Raw genomic sequence first — 26877 nt, 5'->3', positions numbered from 1 at the left:
TGCCTATTGGAGGTTTTCCATAATGCAAACCTTTGCTAGAATGTGCTTTCAACTTTTCATTCAAGAGACTTAATCAGGAGCAACCAAAATATCCTGCTTAGGGTTTAAAACATATATCAAACTTTAAACACTGTTACTCTGGTGGGGAGATCCTGGCTACCAAACAAATAGACTTCAAAGGGACTCCCTGGGTTTCCCGAAGCCACAGACAAATATTTGCTATTATATTACTGTGGTAATAGATAGCATATGGCCACTTTGTCCTTCACCTGCCGGAGATCTTGAAGATAGCTGTTGATCACCACAATGAAGTTTTCCCAGTAGAGATGAATCTCATATACCTTCTCCCATTAAGTTCTAGTCTGACATACAATGACTAGTTGCAAGAGCTTAATTAAGGAAGAGAGCTGAGAACTTAAATAGAAGGATAAATTTGCAGAAATAAACGCCCCACTCCGGTGTTCTTGCCTGGAGAATCCCAGGGACGGGGGAGCCTGGTGGGCTGCCGTCTATCGGGTCGCACAGAGTTAGACATGTCTGAAGCGACTTAGCAGCAGCAGCAGCAGCAGCAACCTGGCTTAAAGATAAAAAAGATACTATTTCTCTACTTCGACCTACATATAGTGAAGTACAAGCAGTTCAACTGAAAGACTGGTATCCCTCATTTATATGATTTGTAAAGACAGAAAACAATAAACACTATAAAATTAGTGTAAATTTGCTTCTGCTCCAGAGTAGAGATTTACAGAGAAGAACTAGAAGTATACAATTTTCAGAATGTTTAAGCCATTGAGCTTATAGAACAGGAAAGCCCATAGAAGAAATTCTGACCTCCAAAGAGAAGTAAGTTAAATCTCATTTCCTGGTGTCTCAGACAGTAAAGAATCTGCCTGCCAATGCAGGAGACTCAGGTTTGATCCTTGGGTCAGGAAGATACCCTGGAGAAGGGACTAGCTACCCATTCCAGTATTCTTGCCTTGAAAATTGCATGGACAAAGAAACCTGGCGGGTTATAGTCCACGGGGTTGCAAAGAGTTGGACATGACTGAGCGACTAACACTTTCACTTTCAGTTTCTAAAAATGTTTCTCTCATACTTTAGGTAAGAAAAAGACATTTCCAACCTGGATATATTTCAAGCTTGGCTAATATAAATCCCAATTGTGACTCTTATCAGCAGTGTCATTTCTGAGTGATGACAGAGCTGTGATTAAATAAGATAAAATCCCAGGTCTATGTGACATTAAGCCTTTTTATAGAAGAAGCATTTACTTATTCATTCAATCATTATTTATTGAGGAGTACTTTGTATCAGGCACTGTGCCAGGTACTCCGGATACAGAATTGAATAAGAAAAATCAATCATACATAGGATTTCAGTTATTCCATAATTCTTGAAAATTGAGTGAACTCTGTCAAAAGTGATTTATATGACCTAGAGGGGTGGGATGGGGGGAAGGGGAGGGAGGCTCAACAGGGAGGAGATATACATATAATTATGATTGATTCACGTTGTTGTATGGCAGAAACAACACAACATTGTAAAGCAATTTTCCATCAACTAAAAAATAATTCTTTTTTTTAAAATGGTGTTAGAAAACAGCTCAAAACATACATATTTTTTTAAATCAGAAGGGCACATAAGGCCATTTAATCGAATTTCTCAATGCTGGAAGTTCTTCTAGAATGGCTAATACTCTATTAGAGTATTAGCTCCTCTAATAGAGTATTAGCTCCATTCTCTACTAGATCCCACAACCTCATCAGGCAGCATGCTTCATTTTTGATGATTCTAATTATCAAAAAGTTCCCTTATGTTAAGCTAGGATCTGTCCTCTGTAACTTCTAATACTGATCTTGCAGCTACACAAAATAAGTCTATTTTATCTTCAACAGGAAGTCCTTCAGATACTTAAGGGCAGCCACCAACTTCACTTGCATTCTCTAGGTAAAATATTGACAGTGTCTCATATCACATAGTTTTAAGATCATTTTCTACCACTCTGGCTAGGGAGCAAAAGACCTCTGTTTTATTTACATATGTAAGCTACCAATGACACTCTTTTCCTCACATTTTCCCCTCTAAGATTTCAAAAAAAATTCTAATCTCTACTGGTGGACATTTTTTTTCCCAATTCTTTTTCAGTCCAAATGCATTTCAAAGGTTTTTCTGTAACCTAAGGAATATTCATAGGTTTTTTTTTCTTTTTGTATTATTGTATTTTTGTTTTTGTAGGAGAAGGAAAGAACAGCTTTATTACAGGCAAAGGGGGAAGACAGTAGGCTAGTGCCTCAAGAACTGTGCCTGCCCCTGCCCAGAAATATTCAGATTTGTTTAAAAGACCTATAGTATGTCAATACAGCTATTTGGGAAGAAATGGAGTTGATGACTGGAGACAGTGGTATTAAAGTGAATTCATGATGAGAATATTGTTTATGTGGCCTCCTGAGCACTCACCTACAATCATGGTCAAATAGGGAGGCAAGACTGCAGTAACGTCATTATTTTGGGAGGTGGGGAAGGGAAGGAAAGTCACTCCTGTATATGAATAGAATGTTGTGATATTATCTGCATATTTCCATAGCATTCCAATGATATATCTGTCATTGTATTATTTAGTTCTTGAGAAAATAATATTTCTGGTTATATGCCAATGAAACCAATAGGAAAGCTGGCAGGTAAAGCTAAAGTAACAAAGGTGGGTTGGGAGAGGTGGCAGCAGTCTAAATTCAGTAACTACATATGAACAAATTGGTTCCCCCTGTCTCCAGAAGTAGCTGAAGTGATGAAGGTGACTGGTTGGAAACTGACCAGGAGATTAAAATGGCCTTTGAGGATGAAAGTACCAGGGGCCAGCTCCACAAGTAAACATCCTTCTGGTTATACTTACAGCACCTGCTGGGTCACCCAGAAGTAGCTAAATGCTTCCTCAAGTGGGCTTTTTTTTAAAAAAGGAGAACTAAAAAGGAGCAGAAATAAATACATCACTGAACTCCTGGCCCATGAAGCTGGTACATATTTCATAAAGTTCTTGGAAAACAGGCATTTTCCACCTGTTCTGGTGACAGTATTTCAAATTGATAATCTTTTGAACATAACTCCCTAACTTGAAAAGGACTTCAAGAAAGACTTTTTCAAGCATATTGTTTTAAAAGACCATTAATTTTAGTGACAAACCAACAAAGTCATGAAGAGTATCTAATCTTAACCAAAGCATTAAGGCAAGTCCAAATACAGAATCCAGGCCAGGGCCAGGAACTGAACTTTGCTCACTCACTCTGAGTTCACTACAGAGCAACCTCTTACTAGAATCACTTGAAAATTCCTCCTTGAGTCTGAAATATCAACAAGGTGTAGGCAGATACTTTTCAGTTTTGATAAGAACTTTTACTTTAAGCTCATACTTGTGTCTTAACATAACTTTGCCATCTAAAAATATCTTTAAAAACGTAGTTCCTTATCTTGTACTTGACATTCATAATATACTTTTAAAAGAATTTGTAGCATCACAATAGATATGTAGAACTAAATATGGAATGACGAGACATGAAATGTTCTTTGCACGTGTGATGTGTTCATTTTTCTCTCACTCTAACTCCTTCTACTCTATTTTGCCTGTTTGTGAAGATGACTGGGCTAGTACTTTAATAAAAAGTATATAATTCTTTATATTCACTTTATTTTCTATAAAATGACTAAGACACATGTGTTCTCTAAACTAAATACCTGTCCAAATTAAGAAAGAAATGTACACCCTTGATGCTCTTGAAAAACTTTGACAGTTAACCAATGTTAGTACAGAATGTCCTGAATTTGCAAGTGACTTGTGTTCTAAAAATTTATTTGTAAGGTCAGTTACTTGGGCTTTATTTTCGTTTACTACTGTATCCCTAGAGCCTGGGATAGGGCTAGACACACAATGGGCATCCAAATATTTGCTGATTGACTGAATGAACTGGCCTAGAGTGGATTTCACTAATGATACAGTTGAATTATATTATAATAATAGTTAGCATTTATATAGTACTTAGAATTTATAGAACACATTTATATGAGCCATATTTTACCCTTTCTCACATTGATTCAATTTACAAATGTAGCATCTAAGCCGCACAATGCAAAGAAATAGAGGAAAACAACAGAATGGGAAAGACTAGGGATCTCTTCAAGAAAATTAGAGATACCAAAGGAACATTTCATGCAAAGATGGGCTCGATAAAGGACAGAAAAGTTATGGACCTAACAGAAGCAGAAGATATTAAGAAGAGATGGCAAGAATACACAGAAAAACTGTACAAAAAAATCTTCATGACCCAGATAATCACGATGCTGTGATGACTGACCTAGAGCCAGACATCCTGGAATGTGAAGTCACGTGGGCCTTAGAAAGCATTACTACGAACAAAGCTAGTGGAGGTGATGAAATTCCAGTTGAGCTATTTCAAATGCTGAAGGATGATGCTGTGAAAGTGCTGCACTCAATATGCCAGCAAATTTGGAAAACTCAGCAGTGGCCACAGGACTGGAAAAGGTCAGTTTTCATTACGATCCCAAAGAAAGGCAATGCCAAAGAATGCTCAAACTACCGCACAATTGCACTCATCTCACAGGCTAGTAAAAGTAATGCTCAAAATTCTCCAAGCCAGGCTTCAGCAATATGTGAACCATGAACTTCCAGATGTTCAAGCTGGTTTTAGAAAAGGCAGAGGAACCAGAGATCAAATTGCCAACATCCGCTGGATCATGGAAAAAGCAAGAGAGTTCCAGCAAAACATCTATTTCTGCTTTATTGACTATACCAAAGCCTTTGACTGTGTGGATCACAAGAAACTGGGAAATTCTGAAAGAGATGGGAATACCAGACCACCTGACCTGCCTCTTCAGAAATCTGTATGCAGGTCAGGAAGCAACACTTAGAACTGGACATGGAACAACAGACTGGTTCCAAATCGGGAAAGGAGGACGTCAAGGCTCAATATTGTCACCCTGCTTATTTAACTTATATGCAGAGTACATCATGAGAAACACTGGACTGGAAGAAACACAAGCTGGAATCAAGATTGCCGGGAGAAATATCAATAACCTCAGATATGCAGATGACACCACCCTTATGGCACAAAGTGAAGAGGAACTCAAAAGCCTCTTGACGAAAGTGAAAGAGGAGAGTGAAGAAGTTGGCTTAAAGCTCAACATTCAGACAATGAAGATCATGGCATCCGGTCCCATCACTTCATGGGAAATAGATGGGGAAATAGTGGAAACAGTGTCAGACTTTATTTATTTGGGCTCCAAAACCACTGCAGATGGTGACTGCAGCCATGAAATTAAAAGATGCTTACTCCTTGGAAGGAAAGTTATGTCCAACCTACATAGCATATTCAAAAGCAGAGACATTACTTTGCCAACAAAGGTCTGTCTAGTCAAGGCTATGGTTTTTCCTGTGGTCATGTATGGATGTGAGAGTTGGACTGTGAAGAAGGCTGAGTGCCGAAGAATTGATGTTTTGAACTGTGGTGTTGGAGAAGACTCTTGAGTGTCTTGGACTGCAAGGAGATCCAACCAGTCCATTCTGAAGGAGATCAGCCCTGGGATTTCTTTGAAAGAAATGATGCTAAAGCTGAAACTCCAGTACTTTGGCCACCTCATGTGAAGAGTTGACTCATTGGAAAAGACTCTGATGCTGGGAGGGATTGGGGGCAGGAGGAGAAGGGGACGACAGAGGATGAGATGGCTGGATGGCATCACTGACTCGATGGATGTGAGTCTGAGTGAACTCCCGGAGTTAGTGATGGACAGGGAGGCCTGGAGTGCTGTGATTCATAGGGTTTCAAAGAGTAGGACATGACTGAGCGACTGAACTGAACTGAATTGAAGCCCTGCAAATTTTTTTTAACTTCTCATTTAGGATTTATTGTTAAAGTTGACTTGGATTATCATAAGTATTACAATGGTTTGAGCTAAGTGGTATCCAACTCTTTGCAACCCCATGGGCTGAAGCATACCAAGCTCTTCTGTCCGCCACTATCTCCTGGAGTTTGCTCAAGTTCATGTCCATTGAGTCGGTGACGCTATCTAACCATCTTATCCTCTGGTACCTCCTTCTCCTTTGGCCTTCAATCTTTCCCAGCATGAGGGTCTTTTCCAGTGAGTTGGCTCTTCCCACTAGGTGGCCAAAGTACTGGAGCTTCAACTTCACCATCAGTCCTTTAGTGAATATTCAGGGTTGATTTCCTTTAGGATTGACTGATTTGATCTCCTTGCAGTCCAAGAGACTCTCAAGAGTCTTCTCTAGCACCATAATTTGAAAACATCAATTCTTCAGCACTCAGCCTTCTTTATGGTCCACCTCTCATATCCATACATGACTACTAGAAGAACCATAGCTTTGACTATAGGGACCTTTGTTGGCAAAGTGATGGCTCTGCTTTTTAATATGCTATCTAGGTTTGTCATAGCTTTCTTTCCAAGGAGCAAGCATCTTTTAATTTCAGGGCTGCAGGCACTATCCACAGTGATTTTGGAGCCCATGACAATAAAATCTGTCACTGCTTCCACTCTTCCCCCTTCTATTTGCCATAAAGTGATGTGATCAGATGCCATGGTCTTAGTTTTTTGAATGCTGAGTTTTAAGTCAGCTTTTTCAGTCTTCTCTTTCACTCTCATCTAGAGGCTCCTTAGTTCCTCTTAACTTTCTGCCATTAGAGTGGTATCATCTGCATATCTGAGGTTGCTGATATTTCTCCCAGCAATCTTAATTTCAGTTTGTGATTCATTCTGCCTGGCATTTTGCATGATGAGCTCTGCATGTAAGTTAAATAAGCAGGGTGACGATATACAGCCTTGTTGTACTCCTTTCCCTTTGGAACCCAGTCAGTGTTCCATATCCGGTTCTAACTGTTGCTTCTTGACCCACATGCAGGTTTATTAGGAAACAGGTAAGATGGTATGGTACTCCCATCTCTTGAAGAATTTTCAACAGTTTGTTGTGATCCACATAGTCAAAGGCTTTTACATAGTCAATGGAGTAGAAGTAGATGTTTTTCTGGAACTCTCTTGTTTTCTCTATGATCCAATGAATGTTATCAATTTGATCTCTGGTTCCTCTGCCTCTTCAAAACCCAGCTTGTACATCTGGAAGATTTCAGTTCACATATTGCTGAAGCCTAGCTCAATAAAGTGTTGTCAAGAAACTGTAGGCATGATAGCCACACTCAACATAACCCAAGGCTGCTCATAAGACCCCTAAATTAAAGAGAGAGCCATTTAAGTTACTTGAGAGGATTGGGTGTGAGATGAGGGAGCTTGAATCAACATGGTGACAGTGGAGGTGAGAACCAACTTAGAGACAGAAACACCAGAGCCTGGTGATGGACCTCATATAGGCTCCAACTCCTACACGTATGGTACCACATTGCATCTAATAGTGTAAGCTGTAGATAAAATATCATCTCTTCATACAAAATAGAGACTCGGAGAATAGAGACTCATTTCTTTTTCTCCTGTCACCCTTTTCTTTAGCAGTTAAGTGAGATCCTTATGTTCAGTGATTGAGAAGGACCCTCTCACTTCACAAGAAAAGAGATATCCCCAAAAAGATTAGACCAAAATTGAAGGCTCCTGTCTAGCTAGCAGGAAGACTGATGTGATTAGCTAAGCAGTCTGAACCTAAGACCCCTGCTATAGGAGTAGTTTGAATGTAAAGAATTTACTCACTCTATGGTATAACCCTTGTATTCAGAGGTGGGTGAGACATTAAGGGGTCCTGAGACAAATCTTCAAATCTGCACACAAATCCTCTCCATAACATCTCTCACAGAGGCTCATTCAGGTCTTGCTGAAACGCTTCATGGGATGAGAAACTCAAGGGGCCTCACTTTGTCTTTTGGATACATCCAGTTTTTAAGAAAATCTTTCTTTGGTCAAACTCTTGCTTTCTGAAAAGCATCAGAGTCCATTTAATCCCTCTTCAAATATCTGAAGAATGCTAGCAATTCCTGAACATCCATAAATCCTCTCTCATAGGCAAAATATCCCAAGTTAATTGTTCATTATATAATGAGGTTTCTAATTGATCTCACAAGTTCTGCTCAGCCTTCTCTAAATAGGAATATCTTGACCTGAACATAATATTCGAGCTATGCTTTGACTAGAGAACACAACAGAAGGACTATTCTCTTTTGTTTGGAGAATTATTCTCCTATTAATGCAGCCTAAGATTGCATTAGCTTTTTTGGCAGTCATGACGTACTGTTGACTCACACTGAGATTACACTCAACTGAAACCCTCAGGTCTTTTTCACATGAATGGCTGATAAGTCACACCTCTTTGGTAGTAGTACAGCTGAGTTTTTAAAAGAGGAATTTACCACAATTAAGTTTAATGTCATAAATTTTACTCAAGACTCTTTCACACTGTTCCCTGAGCTGTTTTTCTTAAACAGCTCTGATAATGTTATCCTTACTCAGAACTGTTGATTGATCTCTGCTACCTATAGGATCAAATCCAAAATACTTTGCATACTGCTGCTGCTGCTGCTAAGTCACTTCAGCAGCCGTGTCCGACTCTGTGCAACCCCATAGACAGCAGCCCATCAGGCTCTGCCATCCCTGGGATTCTCCAGGCAAGAACACTGGAGTGGGTTGCCATTTCCTTCTCCATTGCGTGAAAGTGAAAAGTGAAAGTGAAGTCACTCAGTCGAGTCCAACTGGTAGCAACCCCGTGGACTGCAGCCTACCAGGCTCCTCCATGGGATTTTCTAGGCAAGAGTACTAGAGTGGCTTGCCATTGCCTTCTCCAACTTTGCATACTAGACCCTGTATAATCCAACCTGAGCCTTCAGGGTCAGCCTCATCTCCCCTCAGCTCTCTCTCCTCTCCACACCATACCATACCAGACTCTCCAGTCATTCTAAGGGTTGACTTTCTTCATACATGTGCACTTTTCCATGCAATTCCCTTCTCCGCCTTGTAATTATTACTTCTACTTTTAAGAGACAATTTAAAAGTCCCAATTAGGATGTGAACTTCCTGAAGGCAGGAATATACTACATGAAAGTTCAGGTAATAGAAAATAGGAGCTTCCCAGGTGGCGCTAGAGGTAAAGAACCCACCTGCCAATGCAGGAGACACAGGTTTGATCACTGGATCAGGGAGATCCTCTGAGGAGGGCATAGCAACCCACTCCAGCATTCTTGCCTGGAGAATACCCGTGGACAGAGGAGCCTGGTGGACTACAGTCCATGGATTACTAAGAGTTGAATACAACTGAAGCAGCTTAATTTACAAGTTTTATATTTTTACTTTTTTTTTTAAGAAAATAATATTTAAACCTCTTTTTCCTTGTAAACTAAGCTGCTTCAGTTGTCTTCAACTCTAGAAATCCAGGTGAGAGGCATTTAGCTTACTTGAAACAGTAATTCTTAGGGAGAGGAAGTAACAAGCTTGGCAGTTTACCCGAGTGAACCACATAGCTGCACAGGTTTGTCAAGAGGCAGTGTATTATTGTGATTATTTTCCAGAATCACACACACACAAAAAAACCACCTTTGCACCCAGTACAACACTGTGAAAAGAAATCCAGTTGGAAGCACTGCAGAAGCAATCATTTCCAGTGATATTGATGAAAAACTAAACAAAATATCCCTGTTAACCTTTTCCTACCCCTTCCATTGTGTTCCAAGAGATGTTGATGGATTTGTATCTTTCAGTCTAAACTGCTTTGTGTCAGGACTTTGCAGATTAGAAATAGAGCCTGTTGTTTGGGTTTGTAAAGGGATAGAGGCTAAGACATTGTTCTTGTTCAGAAATTGTACTAGTCAACTATCTGCCTTAGAATCTGTCATCCTAAATGGCTAATTTAACAGATATTTAGCAAGTCATCTCTCAAACAGACTGTTTAGTGTACCTGCACACCAGGTGAAAGTGAAAGTGTAATCATTCAATCATGTTTGACTCTTTGTCTGCCATAAAGATGCTTTAAACAACTAAAGGTAATAAATAGTCATTACCAATAATACTGGGCTTCCCAGGTGGCACTAGTGGTAAAGAATTGCCTGCCAATGCAGGAGACCTAAGAAACACAGGTTCGATTCTTGGGTCAGAAAGATCCCCTGTGGGAGGACATGGAAACCCACTCTAGTATTCTTGTCTGAGAAACCCCACAGACAGAGGAGCCTGGCAGGCCACAGTCCATAGTCACAAAGAGTTGGACACTACTGAAGCAACTAAGCATGCCCACATGCATGCACCAATAATATTAACAATGATAATGCCTCAGAACCAGAGATCAAATTGCAAACATCTGTTGGATCATCAAAAAAGCAAGAGAGTTCCAGAAAAACATCTACTTCTGCTTTATTGACTAGACCAAAGCCTTTGACTATTTGGATCACAACAAACTGTGGAAAATTATTAAAGAGATGGGAATACCAGACAACCTGATCTGCCTCCTGAGAAATCTATATGCAGGTCAAGAAGCAACAGTTAGAACTGGACATGAAACAACAGACTGGCTCCAAATAGGGAAAGGAGTACATCAAGGTTGTATATTGTCATCCTGCTTATTTAACTTATATGCAGAGTACATCATGCAAAATGCTGGACTGGATGAAGCACAAGCTGGAATCAAGATTGCCGGGAAAAATATCAATAACCACAGATATGCAGATGACACCACACTTATGGCAGAAAGCGAAGAAGAACTAAAGAGCTTCTTGATGAAAGTGAAAGAGAAGAGTGAAAAAGTTGGCTGAAAACTCAACATTTAGAAAACTAAGATCATGGCATCTGGTCCCATCACTTCATGGCAAATAGATGGGGAAACAGTAGAAACAGTGAGAGACTTTATTTTGGGGGGCTCCAAAATCACTGTAGATGGTGACTGCAGCCACGAAATTAAAAGACCCTTGCTCCTTGGAAGAAAAGTTATAACTAACCTAGACAGCATTTTAAAAAGTAGAGACATTACTTTGCCAACAAAGGTCTGTCTAGTCAAGGCTATGGTTTTTCCAGTAGTCATGTATGGATGTGAGAGTTGGACTATAAAGAAAGCTGAGAGGCAAAGAATTGATGCTTTTGAACTGTGGTGTTGGAGAAGACTCTTGAGAGTCCCTTGTACAGCTAGGAGATCCAACCAGTCCATCCTAAAGGAAATCAGTCCTGAATAACATTCACTGGAAGGACTGATGCTGAAGCTGAAACTCCAATATTTTGGCCACCTGATGCAAAGAACTGACTCATTTGACAAGACCCTGATGCTGGGAAAGATTGAAGGCGGGAGGAGAAGGGGGCAACGAGGATAAGATGGTTGGATGACATCACCAACTCAATGGACATGAGTTTGAGTAAACTCTGGGAGTTGCTGATAGACAGGGAGGCCTGGCATACTACGGTCCATGGGGTCGCAAAGAGTCGGACGTGACTGAGCGACTAAACTGAATGCCTCAGAATCCATGTATTTGATAAACAACTATTTATCAGGCAACATGTTAGAGGCAAGGGTAGTGTTTCTCATACTGTGGTCTGGACTATCTTAAGGAACTCACAAAACAATGTGATGAAAGCCATAACAGAGGTGAATGTGTACCAAGAGTGCACATGTGTGATGCACATACATCATGCACCTAACCCACAATTTGGGAAAGAGGTGAAGATTAAGCCAGGTCCTTAAGGATGAGTAGGAATTATCTATTCTTTTATCTATCTGTCTCCCCAAAATATATGAGTGACAACTTAGCTAAATGGATAGAGGTAGGACTCAAGAAGAGGAGCATCTCAGGAACTGGAAGCATGTGTGCAAGGGTCAGGGGATGAGAAAGAGCATGGCACCTTGGGGTAAAACAAGCAGTTCCACATGTAGAGCTGGAGGCTGGGGAGTAAGAGGCAGTGAGGAGGCTGAGGCAGCAGACATTCAGAAAGGGCATGGCATTAAACAGTGTGGACAATGTGTGAGGAAACTGGAGAGTCAGTGAAGGGTTTTAAGCAAAGAAGTGACATTTTGGATTTCACAAAGATCCTTCAGAGTACGATATAGAGAATAGATTGGGGAGCAAGCAAGACCCAACAGAGTGAACTCTCAGGTAGAGGGGACGTTCCTATAAGGCATAGAAATGGTCTGCACCACCACTGGTAGCTTAGGGATGGAGAGAAGCATATGGACTCAAAAGAGACTCCAGTAGCAGAATGGGACAGGCCCTGGTGAATGTCTAAGGCTAGTGAAGGAGAGAAAGGATGGAATATGGGTCTCAGTTTTTGTCTTGATGGGCCTTTCTGAGTTAGACAGTAATACCATTCATTTCAGTTTTTATTTTCTCAGTGAGACAAGAGGCAAGCTCTGTGGCTGAGAGCAAGCAATGAGTGTGAGGAGGGGTCTTAGGGACAGGAGAAGACACTTTGAAAGAATCACTACAGGAATGGAGAAGAGTTAAGGGAAAAAAAGGATTTCCAGGGTAATTTAAGGGCCACATTCAGAGTGGGAAAAAAAATTTGTAGAGGCATCTCTAAGCACAATTGTGTTATTATTTTACCATTAGAGTTCAGCTCTTTAGCTGAAGGAAGAAGGTGAACAGTAGAATTGATTAGCACTGGGCTGAGATGGACAGACAAGAGGGCAATGGAGTTGAGCAGACTCATAGAAGATTCAAGAGAAAATCATGGGAACAAGCTAGGTATCATGCCCACTTTTGCAGACAAATAGCTATGTGGGGGCCAGAGAGGAGAGAAAATAAGTGGTCTAATGTGGCATAACTAGATTATTAAAAAGAAGAAATAAAAATTAGAAAAATGGCCAAAAGTAACAAATAGGAATTGATAAGGAAAGGAAGGGAGCTAGGGATTTGCAGAGGAGGAGTTGACAATTACCTGTTTGTTCTTACAAACTACACTTCTTCACTACACCCTCTGTTCTAGGAAGGATCCCCTAGTGGACCTCAGTTCTTCTGAACTTTGATAATCATCGGAGAGGGAGCTATTGTTCCAACAGGGTGACTGCAGTGTCCTACCCCTTTAGATGTGCTGGGAGGGGAAACATGGGTTGTTGGAGATGAGGTGCCTAGTTCTCCTGGAAGAGCCAGAGCACTGGTCCACGTGACCTCCATTTATCTTTGCTTCTTATCTGGAGGTAGGGGTGGAGTCAGAGGGCTATGCACTGGGATACAGGATATGAGAAAACTATAGGAATCAATTACAAAAGGAACTGATGGAAAACCTCAGAAACCTCAGAAAGGTCAGGTTGACTGCCATAAAAAGAAACATAAATTCTTAATGGAGATTAAATAGTATAAGAAAGTGATTAAATTTTCTCTTTTCAATTTAATTTTAAAACACCCAAACCTTTCTAGTAGCTGCTGAAAGATAGTGTTAGCACAGATGATGTCACCCAGAAAGCATCTGAATGTTTTTCATAATTTTTTTTGTTTTGTTTTAGGAACTATGTGATTATGAAGTGTAAAGTAACGTCTGCAAACATAGCAGAGGCCTTGAAAGACTTCTGCTTCTCTCTGTTACAGAAGGAAAGTTAGGAAGAGGAGTGAAATATGACACAGAAAGAGGATTAGTGTTTTCTTTTTGTTTGTTAATAAGACAAACCATCCAGGAAAAGAGCTTGTTTCTTAAAGTGAGATGTATACAAAATGCCCAACAGAGAAACTGGCACATTTTACTGTGATCTCTAAATGATACTTTTCTCTTCTCCTCCTTAAGAGAACAATTAAACATTCATTAAAACAGTAACATTTTCTGAGATTGTGAAAATGTAAATACTTTTACATAAATGGGATTAATTGCATAGCACCCTTGCCTTAAGTAGATGTTCTCCATCACATTCTGCAAATTAAATTTCACAACTCGTTAAGCAGAAAAAATGTGTACAATGCTCTATTTTAATTTCATTTCCAATGCTGTGACAGCTCATGGATATTAAAAATGACTTCTAAAAAATCATCCTGCCAAATTTCTCCTATAGCTGGAATTTAGGGTCAAAAAAGGATTAAAAGTTGAATAAGTCAAGATAAAATGGAACGTGAGGCCCTTAAAATCTGAAAGCCCCTAAAATCAGCATTTCTCTTTCAGCATGTTTTCAAAGATGTCTTTCTCCTTCAATACTGTTCCCTCTCCCTTTTCTATCATCATTATCTGACCAGTCTTTCCTGTCTCCCTATTTATTTTAGTTCATCTTTTGAAAATCTAAAGTGGCAAATTTCACGCCTTCCCTCTCACTTTTCATTTTAGAATTTGTACCGACTGTATTGACAGTGGCAAGTCAATGTTATTCAAATTCATGATGTTGCTTAATTAAACAGCCATTGAATCTGCAGGTTGGTAAGACTGGTCCTTGTATATGCCTGGGCAGTTGCAAGTGTTTTTGGTAATGGCAGAGTCAGTGGAATAACTTTGATCCTCCCCTGGACTCCATTCTTGGACATTCCTCTTTTCTGTCCACACCCACTCCCTTGATGATCTCATCCAGTTTCATGGCATTAAATATCATCTCTGTGCAAATGACTCCCAAATGTATATATTTAGTTCAGATCTCCCCTTTGAACTTTAAACTCCCAGAACCAACTGCCTACTCAGTATTTCCACTTGGATGTGTCACAGGCAACTTATACCTAATGTGTCCACATATGAGTTCCTGACATTCCTTTCCAAATCTACTCCTTCTAGAGTCTTCTCCACCTCAGTAACTGGCTGTCCCATTCTTCAGGTACTCAGGCTAGAAACATCCTTATCTGTTTCTTTCTCTCATACCTGCACCCAACCTGCCAACAAATGCTGTTGACTTTATCCATAACATTGATCCAGAACTCAACTACTTTTCATCATTTCCACTGCAACCTTCTGTTTCTGCGCCATCAGATCTAGCCTGAAATTACCGGCAACAGCATTCTAGCTGGTCTCCCTGCTTCCCTCTTTGGTCTTTCCTTACCCATAAACCAGAGAAATCATATTAACAATAAATTGATCATATTATCCCTCTGCTTAAAGCTCCAATGGCTTCAAGTATCATTCAGAGTAAAACTCAATGACTTTATAAAAATTTATTGTCCAGATTGGGACCTCTTTGAGAGTGAAAGGGAATGCTATTAATAGTTTAAGTGATCTCGGTGTAAATTTGGGCCATCCTAGACACCCGCTTATAAGGATCTGCATAATTTCCCACACCTTGCCATTATCTCTCTGGCCTCTGGTATAGTGTAACATACCTCAACCCTTCTGCCTCAGCACCAGCCTCTTCACTGTCCTGACGGCAGGAGGCAGACTTCCTCAGGACCTTTGCCCTTCCCCTAGACATATCCATAACTCATTTCTGCTTCCCTTCAGGTCCTTATTCAAAAATCCCATTAAGGTGTTCCCTGGAAGCTGTCTAAATATTTAAAACCCCCTTTCTACTACCTAGTCCCCTTCCTTGCTTCTTTATTTTTTTTATAAAATTTACACTTATTACTATCAAACATCCCATATATTTTATTTACTTAACTTGTTTAGCACCTTACACTTAGAATGTAATCTCAAGGGCAGGAATTTTTGACTTTTTGTTCTGTACCCCCCATTCCTAAAATAGTTGGAACATAGGAGACAGTATGTAAATATTTGTAAGAAGAATGAATGAATTATGATTAGTTTGAAAGGCTACACAGGAGTTGTGTAACATCCGACACATTTAATAAATAGTATTATCATTTCACAGTTATTTTCATAGAATTCAATTCAGCACCAGCCTCCTTGCTGTCCTGAAGTACTGCCTGAATGTATTTGGAAAAACAAAAAAATGAACATATTTGGACATTTATGGCTTCTGGGGATATATGATAGATGCAGAAGTTGGGGGTCTAGGAGCCACAGAGCGAATACAATGAGAGAAGAGGCAAAGTTCTTCAAGAAGTGAACACTGTAGGAGTAGAAGAGATAAAGGACATGATATTATAGTTGCATGTGAGTGACACAGAGTGCATGGGTGTGCAGAAGAGACGCAGTTTATATTCAATGACTTTTCAGACACTTCTGATTACTGATCAGAAGCAATAACTTCTATATTCTCTGGAATGACTCATTTTCCTCATCTTCCAAGGTGCCCAACCCCTGCTGCTGCTGAAGAACCCCCATTCTGGTTTGCGTTCTCCATCCCTTAGTAGGAAGCTACCTTGTATGCCCTACCTGACCTTCAGCTGTCTGTTCCTCATTGTCTTAATTTTTCAACATGAATCATCGGTTACTAACTCGGCATTTTGCAATATGATCTCTCAAAGTTTCCACAATATTACAATGAAATACTGGCAAATATGAAGCAAACAGATGCTAAACAGATTTTTTTAATAGCTACATAGAAAGTATTTGCAGAGGAAAAATCCACCCATTGAAACCAATCAATCAAAGTTTATTGATTTAATCTCTGGGTTTGTTCTAATTTTTAATGTAGTTTCTTTGAATAATTTTAATTGATAACCATCCTGTGGGTTTTCCTTAAACTAAAGGCAATTTTTTAAAATGTGCTTTTATAAGTCTCCTGCCCCACCCCTACAGGAAGGGAGTAGCCTAGCCCCAGGGTGTGGATAATCAAAGCACTCTAAACAAACAGATAAAACATTTATTTTCCAAAAAACTCAACAAAATTATAGCTGAGAACATGCTTCAAAGTATAACATTAATAACTTAGAAAAATTACTTAAAGCAGTTACCAACTAGATAAAAAGTATTTCCTTCACCCCCCCCCAACAAACAAACCAATCAATAAAAAGTATGCTAAATGGCACTGAAGAACTGTTAATACTCATTACCATATGGTTTATGCTAAACGATCTTGTGTTAGTCGCTTAGTCATGTCAGACTCTTTGTGATCCCGTGGACGATAGCCCGCCACGCACCTCTGTCCATGAAATTCTCCAGGTAAGAATACTGGAGTAGATTGTTATTCCCTTCTCCAGGGGATCCTCCCGACCCAGGACTCAAACCCAGGTCTTCCACATGGCAGGCAGATTCTTTACCATCATCTTGGGTAACATTAAATGCAAAGAGTCTTTGCCTATTATTTTTCTATCTAATGTAAAAAAAAATTAACTTTATTATACAAAGTTTTCATGCATGCATGCTAAGTTGCTTCAGTCGTGTCTGACTCTTTGCAACCCCATGGACCATAGCCCACCAGGTTCCTCTGTCCATGGGATTCTCCAGCTGAGAATTCCATGGTGGGTTGCCATGCTTTCCTCCAACCAGGAATTGTCTCTTATGCCTACCTGCAATGGCAGGCTGGTTCTTTACCACTAGTGCCACCTTGGAAGCCCAAAGTTCACATAGCCATATTACAAATGATCAATTAAACTGTAAGTTTTATAGTTTAATAATTACCAGAGAAATTTAATTTTATTTTTAATTTTTGAGTTATAATAAAACCTAATCATATAAATAATTTTAAGGCAATCTAGTCATCCCAGCTCCAGCATTGATTACTTCCTCTGACAAAGTTACCCTGACTCACTAAGTCTCAAGGACTTTATCTGTAAAATAGGGTTGATACTGAAACCCAACTAACAACATTCTTTTGAAAATAAGGGATGTAGAGAACTCTACAGAATGCCTGGGATATGGGAAAGCTTCAGTATATAAGAGCTGCCACCATGACTCTCATGACTGATACTGCTGCAAAAACAGGCACAAACATATTTCAATGACTGAAGAAAACAAGTAGCTAACCAGAGTAGTGTCTCCAAAGTATTCCTACTTGTGTATTACTTTATCTTTACAGTTTAAAAATCCTAAATATTGCTGAGCACCTTATACATGTAAATACCTATAAAACCCTGATTAATGTATCATTTTCTGCACATTTGTGCCACACTGACTTTATCACAATGTACTGAAATGTAATCCTCTTCAATAGCCTAAAGAGACAAACACTCAAATCTTAAAAAGCATAGGACTTGCACAGCATACTGGGGGAATTAATCATGCACTGTCTCATATTATTTAATAAATCAGTCCATAAATGATATTTAATCTCTTATGCACTAGACTGTAAGGACTACAAAGGAAAAGCAATGTATGTAGTTTTTGCATCTTTCACACTACACAGCTTGACACAAAGGAATTTCAAATGATTGGGCTGCCCAAAAAGTTCGTTCATGTTTTTCCGTAAGATGTTACAGAAAAACCACAAACAAATTTTTTAGCCAAGCCAATAGTACAGTGGAGTTAGCACTAGCAGAGAAGTCAGGAAATACAAACTTCAGCTGAGTAATTGTAGACAAGACATTAATTCTCTTCAGGCTTCAGATTACTCATCAGTCATGTGCTTTTCCATCTATGACATTGAGGTTCCTTTTCAAATGCTCTCATTCTAAAAAACACTAGCAAGAGGGATTTTTACCAGTGTTTGTTATTTTAATACACTTCATTTTTCCATATCAAAAGATTGAAGGAAGCCTTAATTATAGATTTTGTTCACTCATGAAATCTTGCCAGGAACTCAGAGTTCTTATCACTGTCTGTTTCATCCAACACAAATCCTTCAATCTGTTATAAGAACAGCAACCCCTCCACTGCCAGCATTCCCACTGTCTGTGTGTTAGTCACTCAGTCGAGTCCAATTCTTTGCAACCCCATAGACTATACAGCCTGCCAGGCTCTGCTGTCCTCTATCCATGGGATTCTCCAGGCAAGAATACCAGAGTGGGTAGCCATTCCCTTCTCCAGTGATCTTCCTGACCCAGGGATCGAACCCAGGTCTCCTGCATTGCGGGTAGATCATCTGAGCCACCAGGGGAGCCTCCCCACATCCTCTATTCTGTTTTATTTTCGCCTTAGAAGTCATCACACTCTGGCATACTGTATAACTTAGCTAATTTGTTTTGTCTTCCCCACCCCACTCTCACTACTGTGCCAAGCACCAGGCCCATCTGTGCCTTTAAAAAAAAAAATGGAGGTATATTTGGAAATTAAGAATTATATGTATTTAAGGTTTACAATTTGATGATTTGTTACACATAAATATTGTCAAATAATCACCACATTCAAGCTAATTAACATTTCTGTCACTTCAGATAGTCACCACTTTTCAGCACACGTGGTGAGAATACTTAAGATACAGCCTCCTGGCAAATTTCAAGTACACAATAAAGTGTTGTTAACTGTAGTCATGAATGCATGCATGCTTAGTCACTCAGTCATGTCCGACTCTTTGCGACCCCATGGACTATAGTCTTCCAGGCTCTTCTGTCCATGGGATTCTCCAGGCAAGAATACTGGAGTGCGTTGCCATGCCCTCTCCAACTATAGTCATACTATTGTACATTAGTTCTCCAGAACTTGTTTATCTTTCATAACTGAAACTTTGTGCCCCATGAACAATATCTCCTCCTGTTTGCATCTTTCACCAGGATTTTGGGAGCACTTAATACCTCACCCCAGCATTTCCCAAATTATGCTCTGAGGATCTCTAGAGTTCTAAAAGATAGGAACTGGAGTTCTGCAAAGACAGGATTGCATGGGCTAATAAGTTTGGGAATGTCCCATCCTATACCTCCCATTTGAAGATACAGGACACATAATGAGAATATTTATGTGTTTATAAATGTCTCATTTTGTTAAACCCAATCAGTGTCTCCCAACCTAGTTTGGCTATGGAAACTTTTATTCCCAGAACACCATCGACATCTCAGAGGACACTTCTGCTTAGGAGAAAACTGTTTGGCAAATTCTTTTTTACCTTCATGTCACATCCAAATGAACAGCAAATGTGAGAGAGTGAGCAAGGGTAAAGGCAGACATCTCTTTGCTATCAACTCTTAGAGGTCAGTAATGGTGAGAGAACATGGTTTTATGAAACAAATACTATACTTAAAGTCTTTGTGATTTAGTCCAAGCTCTGTCACATAACTAACTGTATGAAAGTGTTAGTCGCTCAATCCTGTCAGACTCTTTGCAATCCCATGGGCTATAGCCCTCCAGGCTCCTCATCCATGGGATTCTCCAGGCAAGAATACTGGAGTGGGTACCCATTCCCTTCTCTAGGGTATCTTCCTGACCCAGGGATTGAACCCAGGTCTCCTGCATTGTAGGCAGATTCTTTACCATCTGAGCCACCAGGGAAGTCCAACTAATTGTAAGCTGAGCAAATCACCTTATCTCTGAGCCTCAATCTCCTCTCCTATAATGAGACACATTGTAAGATAATCATATCCTGTTCTTTGAAACTGCTGACCAGCTTAGAACATTTTGTGTAAACTTAAACTTATATTTAAAAAGTATTCTTCTGTGTGGATTTTTGAGGCCTGTATTTTTAAAGTCCTCTTTCAGATGACTGGTGCCTTCCACTCTGAAGATGGACATATCTGATTTCTTAGACATGAAACGACAGGATTCTCTAAAGCCCTAAAAAGCCCAAAGAAGTATTTCAGAATCGACAATGGAAACAAATTTAAAGACTGGGATATATTTACGTTAGCCTACGTAGTAGGATAATACCTAGAGAAGGCCTGAGAAATCTTATGTAGAATGGAGGAACATATAGGTCTACAGTATTATAAATAAGGAATAAATGAAATCTGAGCCTGCTTATTTGATGCTAGATTAATTGGATTATTTTTCTGCTCAGTTTTCAAAAGTAGTGACTGATGCTACAGAGTTGTACTGAAAAATTAATTTGTAGCTCAGCACTAATTTATATTCCAAAGCAACAAAGGAGCGGTAGATAATGATCGCTTCCAAGGAGGCTTCCTCTGGTCCTTATCTTTGAGGAAGATTCTCTTCTAACTCAGGAGGGAAAGATTCATTCCCAAACCTGTCTCTAAGGGAAAGAAATTCTATGATGGTTTAACATATACTTGCAAGTAATGCTCTAGAGAGAACTAGATGGCATTTAATGTTTTTCTTGCCATTGAAATATGTCTGCTGAAATAACTACAATAAAAAATTTTTTAACTAGATATAAAAGGTGACTGCACACTGAAAGATCGATCTACCATAAGTTTTAGTCTCTACCTGCTTGAAATTTGATATAAGCACTGATGACAATAAGTAGTTTGGCTTTAAAGAAAACAAGATTTTTGCTCTGCAGTGGAGAAGGCAATGGCAACCCACTCCAGTACTCTTGCCTGGAAAATCCCATGGGCGGAGGAGCCTGGTAGGCTGCAGTCCATGGGGACGCTAAGAGTCGGGCACGACTGAGCGACTTCACTTTCACTTTTCACTTTCATGCATTGGAGAAGGAAATGGCAACCCACTCCAGTATCCTTGCCTGGAGAATCCCAGGGATGGAGGAGCCTGGTGGGCTGCTGTCTATGGGGTTGCATAGAGTCGGACACGACTGAAGTGACTTAGCAGCAGCAGCAGAGTAAATAAATGTTTAGTCATTACTTTAGTCATCTCTAAGTAATTTCTGGGCCATTGAAATACATTTAATATGATATTTGCTAAGCAAGCATGCCTACCATCTGGTTACTGAAACTCTTATTTTTGCTACTTCATAGATAACATGACCCAGTAGCACTGAGATAGAGGGAAATGATATGAGCCTGTGGATCAATTCCAAAGCAATCTGAGAGTTCAAGCCATTCATTTGTTTGCAACACAAAGTGTTCTCCACAGAAGAAAACAAAGAGTCTAACTTATCTGTCTCTTTCCTGTCCTGGTATCTGGAAAAATGTCCATCGTGACAGGGTGCACACAGGTTTACAATACTAAGCCAACTTAAGGAAGAATGGAACGAAGAATAAGAATGGAACACCATCTGCGTGCTGCTTGGGCTGTATCCTCCTTGGTTCTGGTGCCAGCAACACTGTTCCAGGTCTGCAGAGCACACACAGAAACAGCAGCAGCTGGATAACATGGCAAAAGTCCACATGTCTATGGGAGTAGGGCAGAGAAGTACCCAAACCAATCTTTCCATCAGTCCCTGGCAAGTACCCCTGTGCACCAAACCAAAGACAGAATTTGTAGCACTGCCTGACACATAGTAGGGACTCAAATATTTACTAAATATAATCATCTGGGAAGTCTATGAATAGTAATATAAACACTGCTGGAAGAATGATTAACTTAGTGTCTGGATGTATGCTTAACACTTGGTCCAGACGTTCACAACTTTGACACTATTAACATTTTGAGCAAATAATTCTTTTCTGGGAACCAGAATGGGAGGAGTGTTATCTTGCGCACTGTAGGAGGCTGAGTGACCTCCCCAGTCTCCATCTACTAGACACCAACCGTGTCACCCCCACCCTCAGCAAAAGTGTCTCCAGACACTGCCAAATAGCCCCTGAAAGGTGATGTTAACAAAATCACCTCTAGTTGGGAACCACTTATCTACTCTCTGTGTCACGTGCTAGAACTAGAAATACTATATTCTCTTCTCTTTTTTTTTCTACGTTGATATTTCTTGATCTATATATTGAAGGTACTTTATTCTCTAAATCTGCTTTCACCCAATTGTCTCTAAACTCCATGTTTTCATACATCTCAGTGGGGGGAGGGCTTTCTAGGTACATCCATACAAATTAAAAGAAAAAAAAAAGTCTCCCCCTTGAGCAATGGGAAATATGAAGCAAAGAGTAAACATTCTGTATAGAAATGGTACTAGTAGATAAGGGGCTGTTTTGCAGAGTGATATTGAGAAGGTCTTGCACCCAGGATAGACCCAGGAGCCTGAGCTGCAACTGATGTGTGTGTGTGTGTGCCCAGAAAGAATTCCTGCGTCTAAAAAGAAACTAGCTTCATTTGTTTGCTATGCAGTCTCTTAATCTTAACAATAAAACTCCTCTGTTATACAAAAGTATCCTTCTGACAAACATAGTATTTTCCTCCCTTGGCTTTGTTTTTATTTACTTCCTATTTATGTTAAGGTTGCAGAAAGATAGGCATGGGCTCCAGGAACAGGCAGTCTCAGTAAGGCTTGCCCCTGCAGAGGCACAGTAAGCAGTCCTGCTGTCTGAAGACACCAGTAGTCTTTTAAACCTCTAAGGTAAACTGATAATGTTGCCTATCTACTCTTCCTTTAAATGAAAAAAAAATTAAAATCTTAGAATTCTGATTTAAACCTAGCCAGTGGGCAACCCGCTTGAAAATGATTCCACATGCATGTCTCAGGGTGAGAAATAATTTATGACAAATAAAGCTCATGAAAAATTCTAATTTCATTCATGTTGCTACAAGTATACCTTCATGCTTTAAAAAAAAATGTGGGCTGGTAACATTTTTCTACCTTACTTACAGTGTAGAGTTAAACCTGTGCCCTTACCTCTCCTCCAGTACAGGGAAAAGGATTGGAGTATCTAGAAGTGCAAATAGCTCCCTTCTTGACAACATCGTCTTCCAGGCCAAATGTAGCTGAGCAGTTAGTTGCAAAGTACTTGTAAGGCTTCCATGTTTTTCCAAAGTCCTGGGACCGGTCCAGCACCATGGCTGCCGGCCGGGGAGACTTGAACACCATAATTAGATGAGTGAAGTAGAATTCAGCTTCCAGGTCTAGCTGGATCTTTTCTCTGTGTACATCCTCAGCAGACTGCCACCACGTGCGAGGATACCTGAAGGAGGAGTCTGCCATGGCAGCTGGTAGGTGAGCCAGGTGAGGCTGGGCAGCATTGCATTTGTCACATTTGGGCTGCTGACAAGTCAGATCAGTGTTCTCACTGTAGAAGCAGTACAGTTCAGTGGCGTTCTGACCACAGGTGGTGTCTGTCCAGAGTTTTCTCCCTAAAGCCAAATTTCCCATCCGAGGGTTACAGGCTTTTTCACAGCGGGAACTCACTCCAGCCACTCCACTCAGTCCTAGAGATGGGAAAGCATATGTTATTCAAGACAAACCCATCTGGAAAGCTCTTCTGTCCACCCAGTCCATCTTCAGCAGTCCCCATGTTGCCCTGAGACTTTCAGTAAAGAGGAAATTCTACCAAATGCAAATATGGAAGTGTGTGAATGTGCATGAGTGTATGAGGGTGTGCCTGCATGCGTGTTTCATGTTCAGATGTACAATTCACATAAAAGAAAATAAAATCACTTTAGGTAAAGGGTGAGAGGAAGGAAAGTGTTAACACTGGGAAAAGATAATGGGCCTAAACCTTTTCAAATATTTTTAAACAGTCTCTATTTTTGAAACACACTCATTTGCTTTTGAAGCCATGACATAAATAATACTAAAAACCAACAACGTTTTTAAGATCACTCAGTTTAGTCTTTCAAATATAATTTGAGTCCTTGGCATTATCTAATATGTGTATGAGAATGCACTACAGAGGGAATATAGAATTCTACCATATTTTTAAGACAAAAATATGAAGGGACAAATTCTCTAGGAAAATCAATATGAGATATTGGTGTACAATGGGATCTCATTTAGGGAACTAAGATGTGCAATATCTGTTTTTAGTACTGCATAAATGTAACTAAGAAAAAACCCTCTAAACTACCAGATGACAGAAAAGCTTATTTGATGTGCTCTCTCCCTCTTGAGTGCTTCTCCCTATGACAGGTTATATAGTAGTCACCTGTTTGCCTAACAGGAGAATGGTTACAGTCTGGCAGCCACTAACAGCACCTTTAAACATAATCTGTGAACTAAAACACCTTCTTAAAGAAACATGTGCTTCCACCCAAACAAAGGCCCAGCAGACTTTAATGTTTCAAAATTACTTAAAATGATAAACATTATCCACCCATTAACATTCTGACTACATAATACAATCCTTTAATTTGGGCTTGTCATTTTAATTATGAATACCTTAAACAAAATTATCTATTTTAAAAGTTAAAACAGAGAGGGAAAGAAGGAAAAGGAAGCCAAACCCCAAATTCTAGCTAATTGAACGTTTCTGCTTCTTAAGAGGGTGCACCTCTGAATTGTTATCACTATAAGCCAAATGACAACTTAGACCAAAAGAGAGACATTTCACACACTGACTACCACGAGCCTCACATAGTCTTTGCAACCTTAAGAAAGGGCTTCCTTAGGCATAGTTTTTAAATGTCAGATTCAAGTGTGCCTTATGTCTGGACTCTGCTTGCCACTTTTCTGATTAGCTGGGGCATCAGCTGCTTGTGGCCAACATCACACGAACACACAATGTGCTATGACTCACCTGTAAAGCATTTCAGGGAAAATCATATACTGCCCATACAAGTATTTTTGACTTGAAACACTTGCCTTGTGATATTTATTTACAACCTTTTGATTGCTTGCATGTTTTTGCCATAACATGGTTTGAAAGGTTTATTAAAGTTCACTTTGTGGTTGGGGGAGCATACATAAGTGCACACAGGGATGCTTAAGTAGCAGGAATTAAAATAAAAGCTTAGACCCTTTAACAGTTCCTTGGGAAACGTTCTGAGTAATTTTAGAGCTCCCCCTGCCCCCCGCCAAAAAAAAAACTAAGAAGCAATCCAGAGAAGACTGGAGTTAGATAAATAATCGATGGACACAATACTTAGAGATCCCTAAAGAAGTGACCATCCAAATATAGCAAAGATGCCCCTAACAGTTCGACTGGGGTTTGGGATGCAGATTCTAAAGCCTGGCTTTTCTTCATGCTGGCATCTCTGGGGGCAGAGTAGATGAAACCGAAGGGACGGGAGAAGTGTGCCAATGCTCCCTCTCCACCCGTCAGTCCCTCCAGCCCACACTCTCCTTTCTGGAGCAAGTGAGATGCTTTGAAAGACCAAGAGGCCAAATAGTTACTCACTGTCTTTCCCCCTTACACCCTGAACTGCACTTGAGCCTAACTGGAAACCAGGTGACCTACAAGAGGAGAGAGAGGAACAGAAGGGGCTCCCAAATTTAGAAAGAGCAAGCTAGGACTGGTGGCCAAGGGCAGCCCAAGGCAGCCCGGGTGGGTGTGCAAGGGCGAGCGCATCTGACGACGCCGCTGCCCGGAGTCCAGTTACCCAGACAGGAAGCAGACCCGCCTCCGACCTCCCGCGGAGCCTCCGCCAGGGTACCAATTCCCCAGGGCGGCAAACCAGCTCCTTGCAACCTAGGGTGATCACCACCTACCTTCCCAGGCCGGGGTCTGAGTTCTAGCCACTGTCCCGGTGAGAGGGCCCTCACCCCGCCCCAGGTGTCCCTACCTGGCTCCCAAGTACCCAGCAAGAGTTCGGGGACGACGGCGATCGCTCTCAACAAGAGAGCGGCCCCGGCCCACGCGCGCCCAGGGTCGCTGGGCCACCCCTCCCCGTCATTCCTCAGGCCATGTAGTGCCGGGGGATGGCGAGCCTGGTCCTTTGTTCCCTCACAAAGTGGAAAGGCAGTTTTTTACTAGTCCAAACCGAGGAAAAAACCAAGGTCGCACTATCTCAGGCAGGGCGCACCCAGGATATCGGGTTATCCAAGGGCATGTGTATCGCAGATGCAAAAAAAAAAAAAAAAAAAAAAATCAATAATATTTTAAACTGCGGAGACCCGGGGAAAAGGAGGCGGAACATGGCCACTCATTTCATCCTTGGGCGCTGAGCTCGGCGCTCTCAGCCTGCGCACCCCTGTATCCCCGAGTCCCGAGATGGGGAACACAAGAGCGAAGGAAGGGGGGTGGGGGCCCGGCAGCGTCACCACCCACCTGCGGCCACCGCGGAGCAGCCCCAGAGCAGTAGCAGCCGCGCGCAGCTCCCCATGGCCGGGAGAAGCCGGGAGGACCCGGGCCGGGCGCGCGGGAGGGAGTCGAGCCCTCGCGGCTGTGGGATGAAGCGCCAACAAGTCCTCGGGAGGAACCAGGGCTCTTTTATTTCTTCGTCCTCCTGGGGTGCCTGGTTCGGTCAGTGGGCGGGGGCGCCGGGAAGCCGCGGGCTGGGGCCGCGCTGGGAGGTGGGGTGACCCTCGCGCACCGGCCTGGAGGGGCCCGGGCACCTCGGGGGCGGCAGAAGCCCCGGGACCATAACCTGCCCGGCCGCGCTGCCCAGCGGAGC

The 26877-nt window shown here is 41.0% G+C and overlaps 1 protein-coding gene across 4 annotated transcripts in view; it reads right to left on the bottom strand.

Annotated features, from left to right (window-relative positions):
* The window catches only part of NTN4 (netrin 4), a 129970-nt gene extending 103305 nt beyond the window's left edge, over positions 1-26665 (bottom strand). For all 4 annotated transcript variants that reach the window (XM_070370332.1, XM_005898399.3, XM_070370333.1 and 1 more), the window contains exons 1-2: positions 26532-26665; positions 23225-23754 (exon numbers count right to left, since the gene is read on the bottom strand). In XM_070370332.1, the coding sequence (XP_070226433.1) occupies positions 23225-23754; positions 26532-26586 (585 nt within the window). In that variant the 5' untranslated portion in view covers positions 26587-26665. The remainder of the gene's footprint in view (positions 1-23224; positions 23755-26531) is intronic.
* Positions 26666-26877: the final 212 nt, after the last annotated feature.

The sequence above is a fragment of the Bos mutus genome, chromosome 5 (genome assembly GCF_027580195.1).
Source record: "Bos mutus isolate GX-2022 chromosome 5, NWIPB_WYAK_1.1, whole genome shotgun sequence".
Classification (NCBI taxonomy): domain Eukaryota; kingdom Metazoa; phylum Chordata; class Mammalia; order Artiodactyla; family Bovidae; genus Bos; species Bos mutus.
Note: the sequence above shows the minus strand (reverse complement) of the source record. Positions and strands in the feature narration are given on the sequence as shown.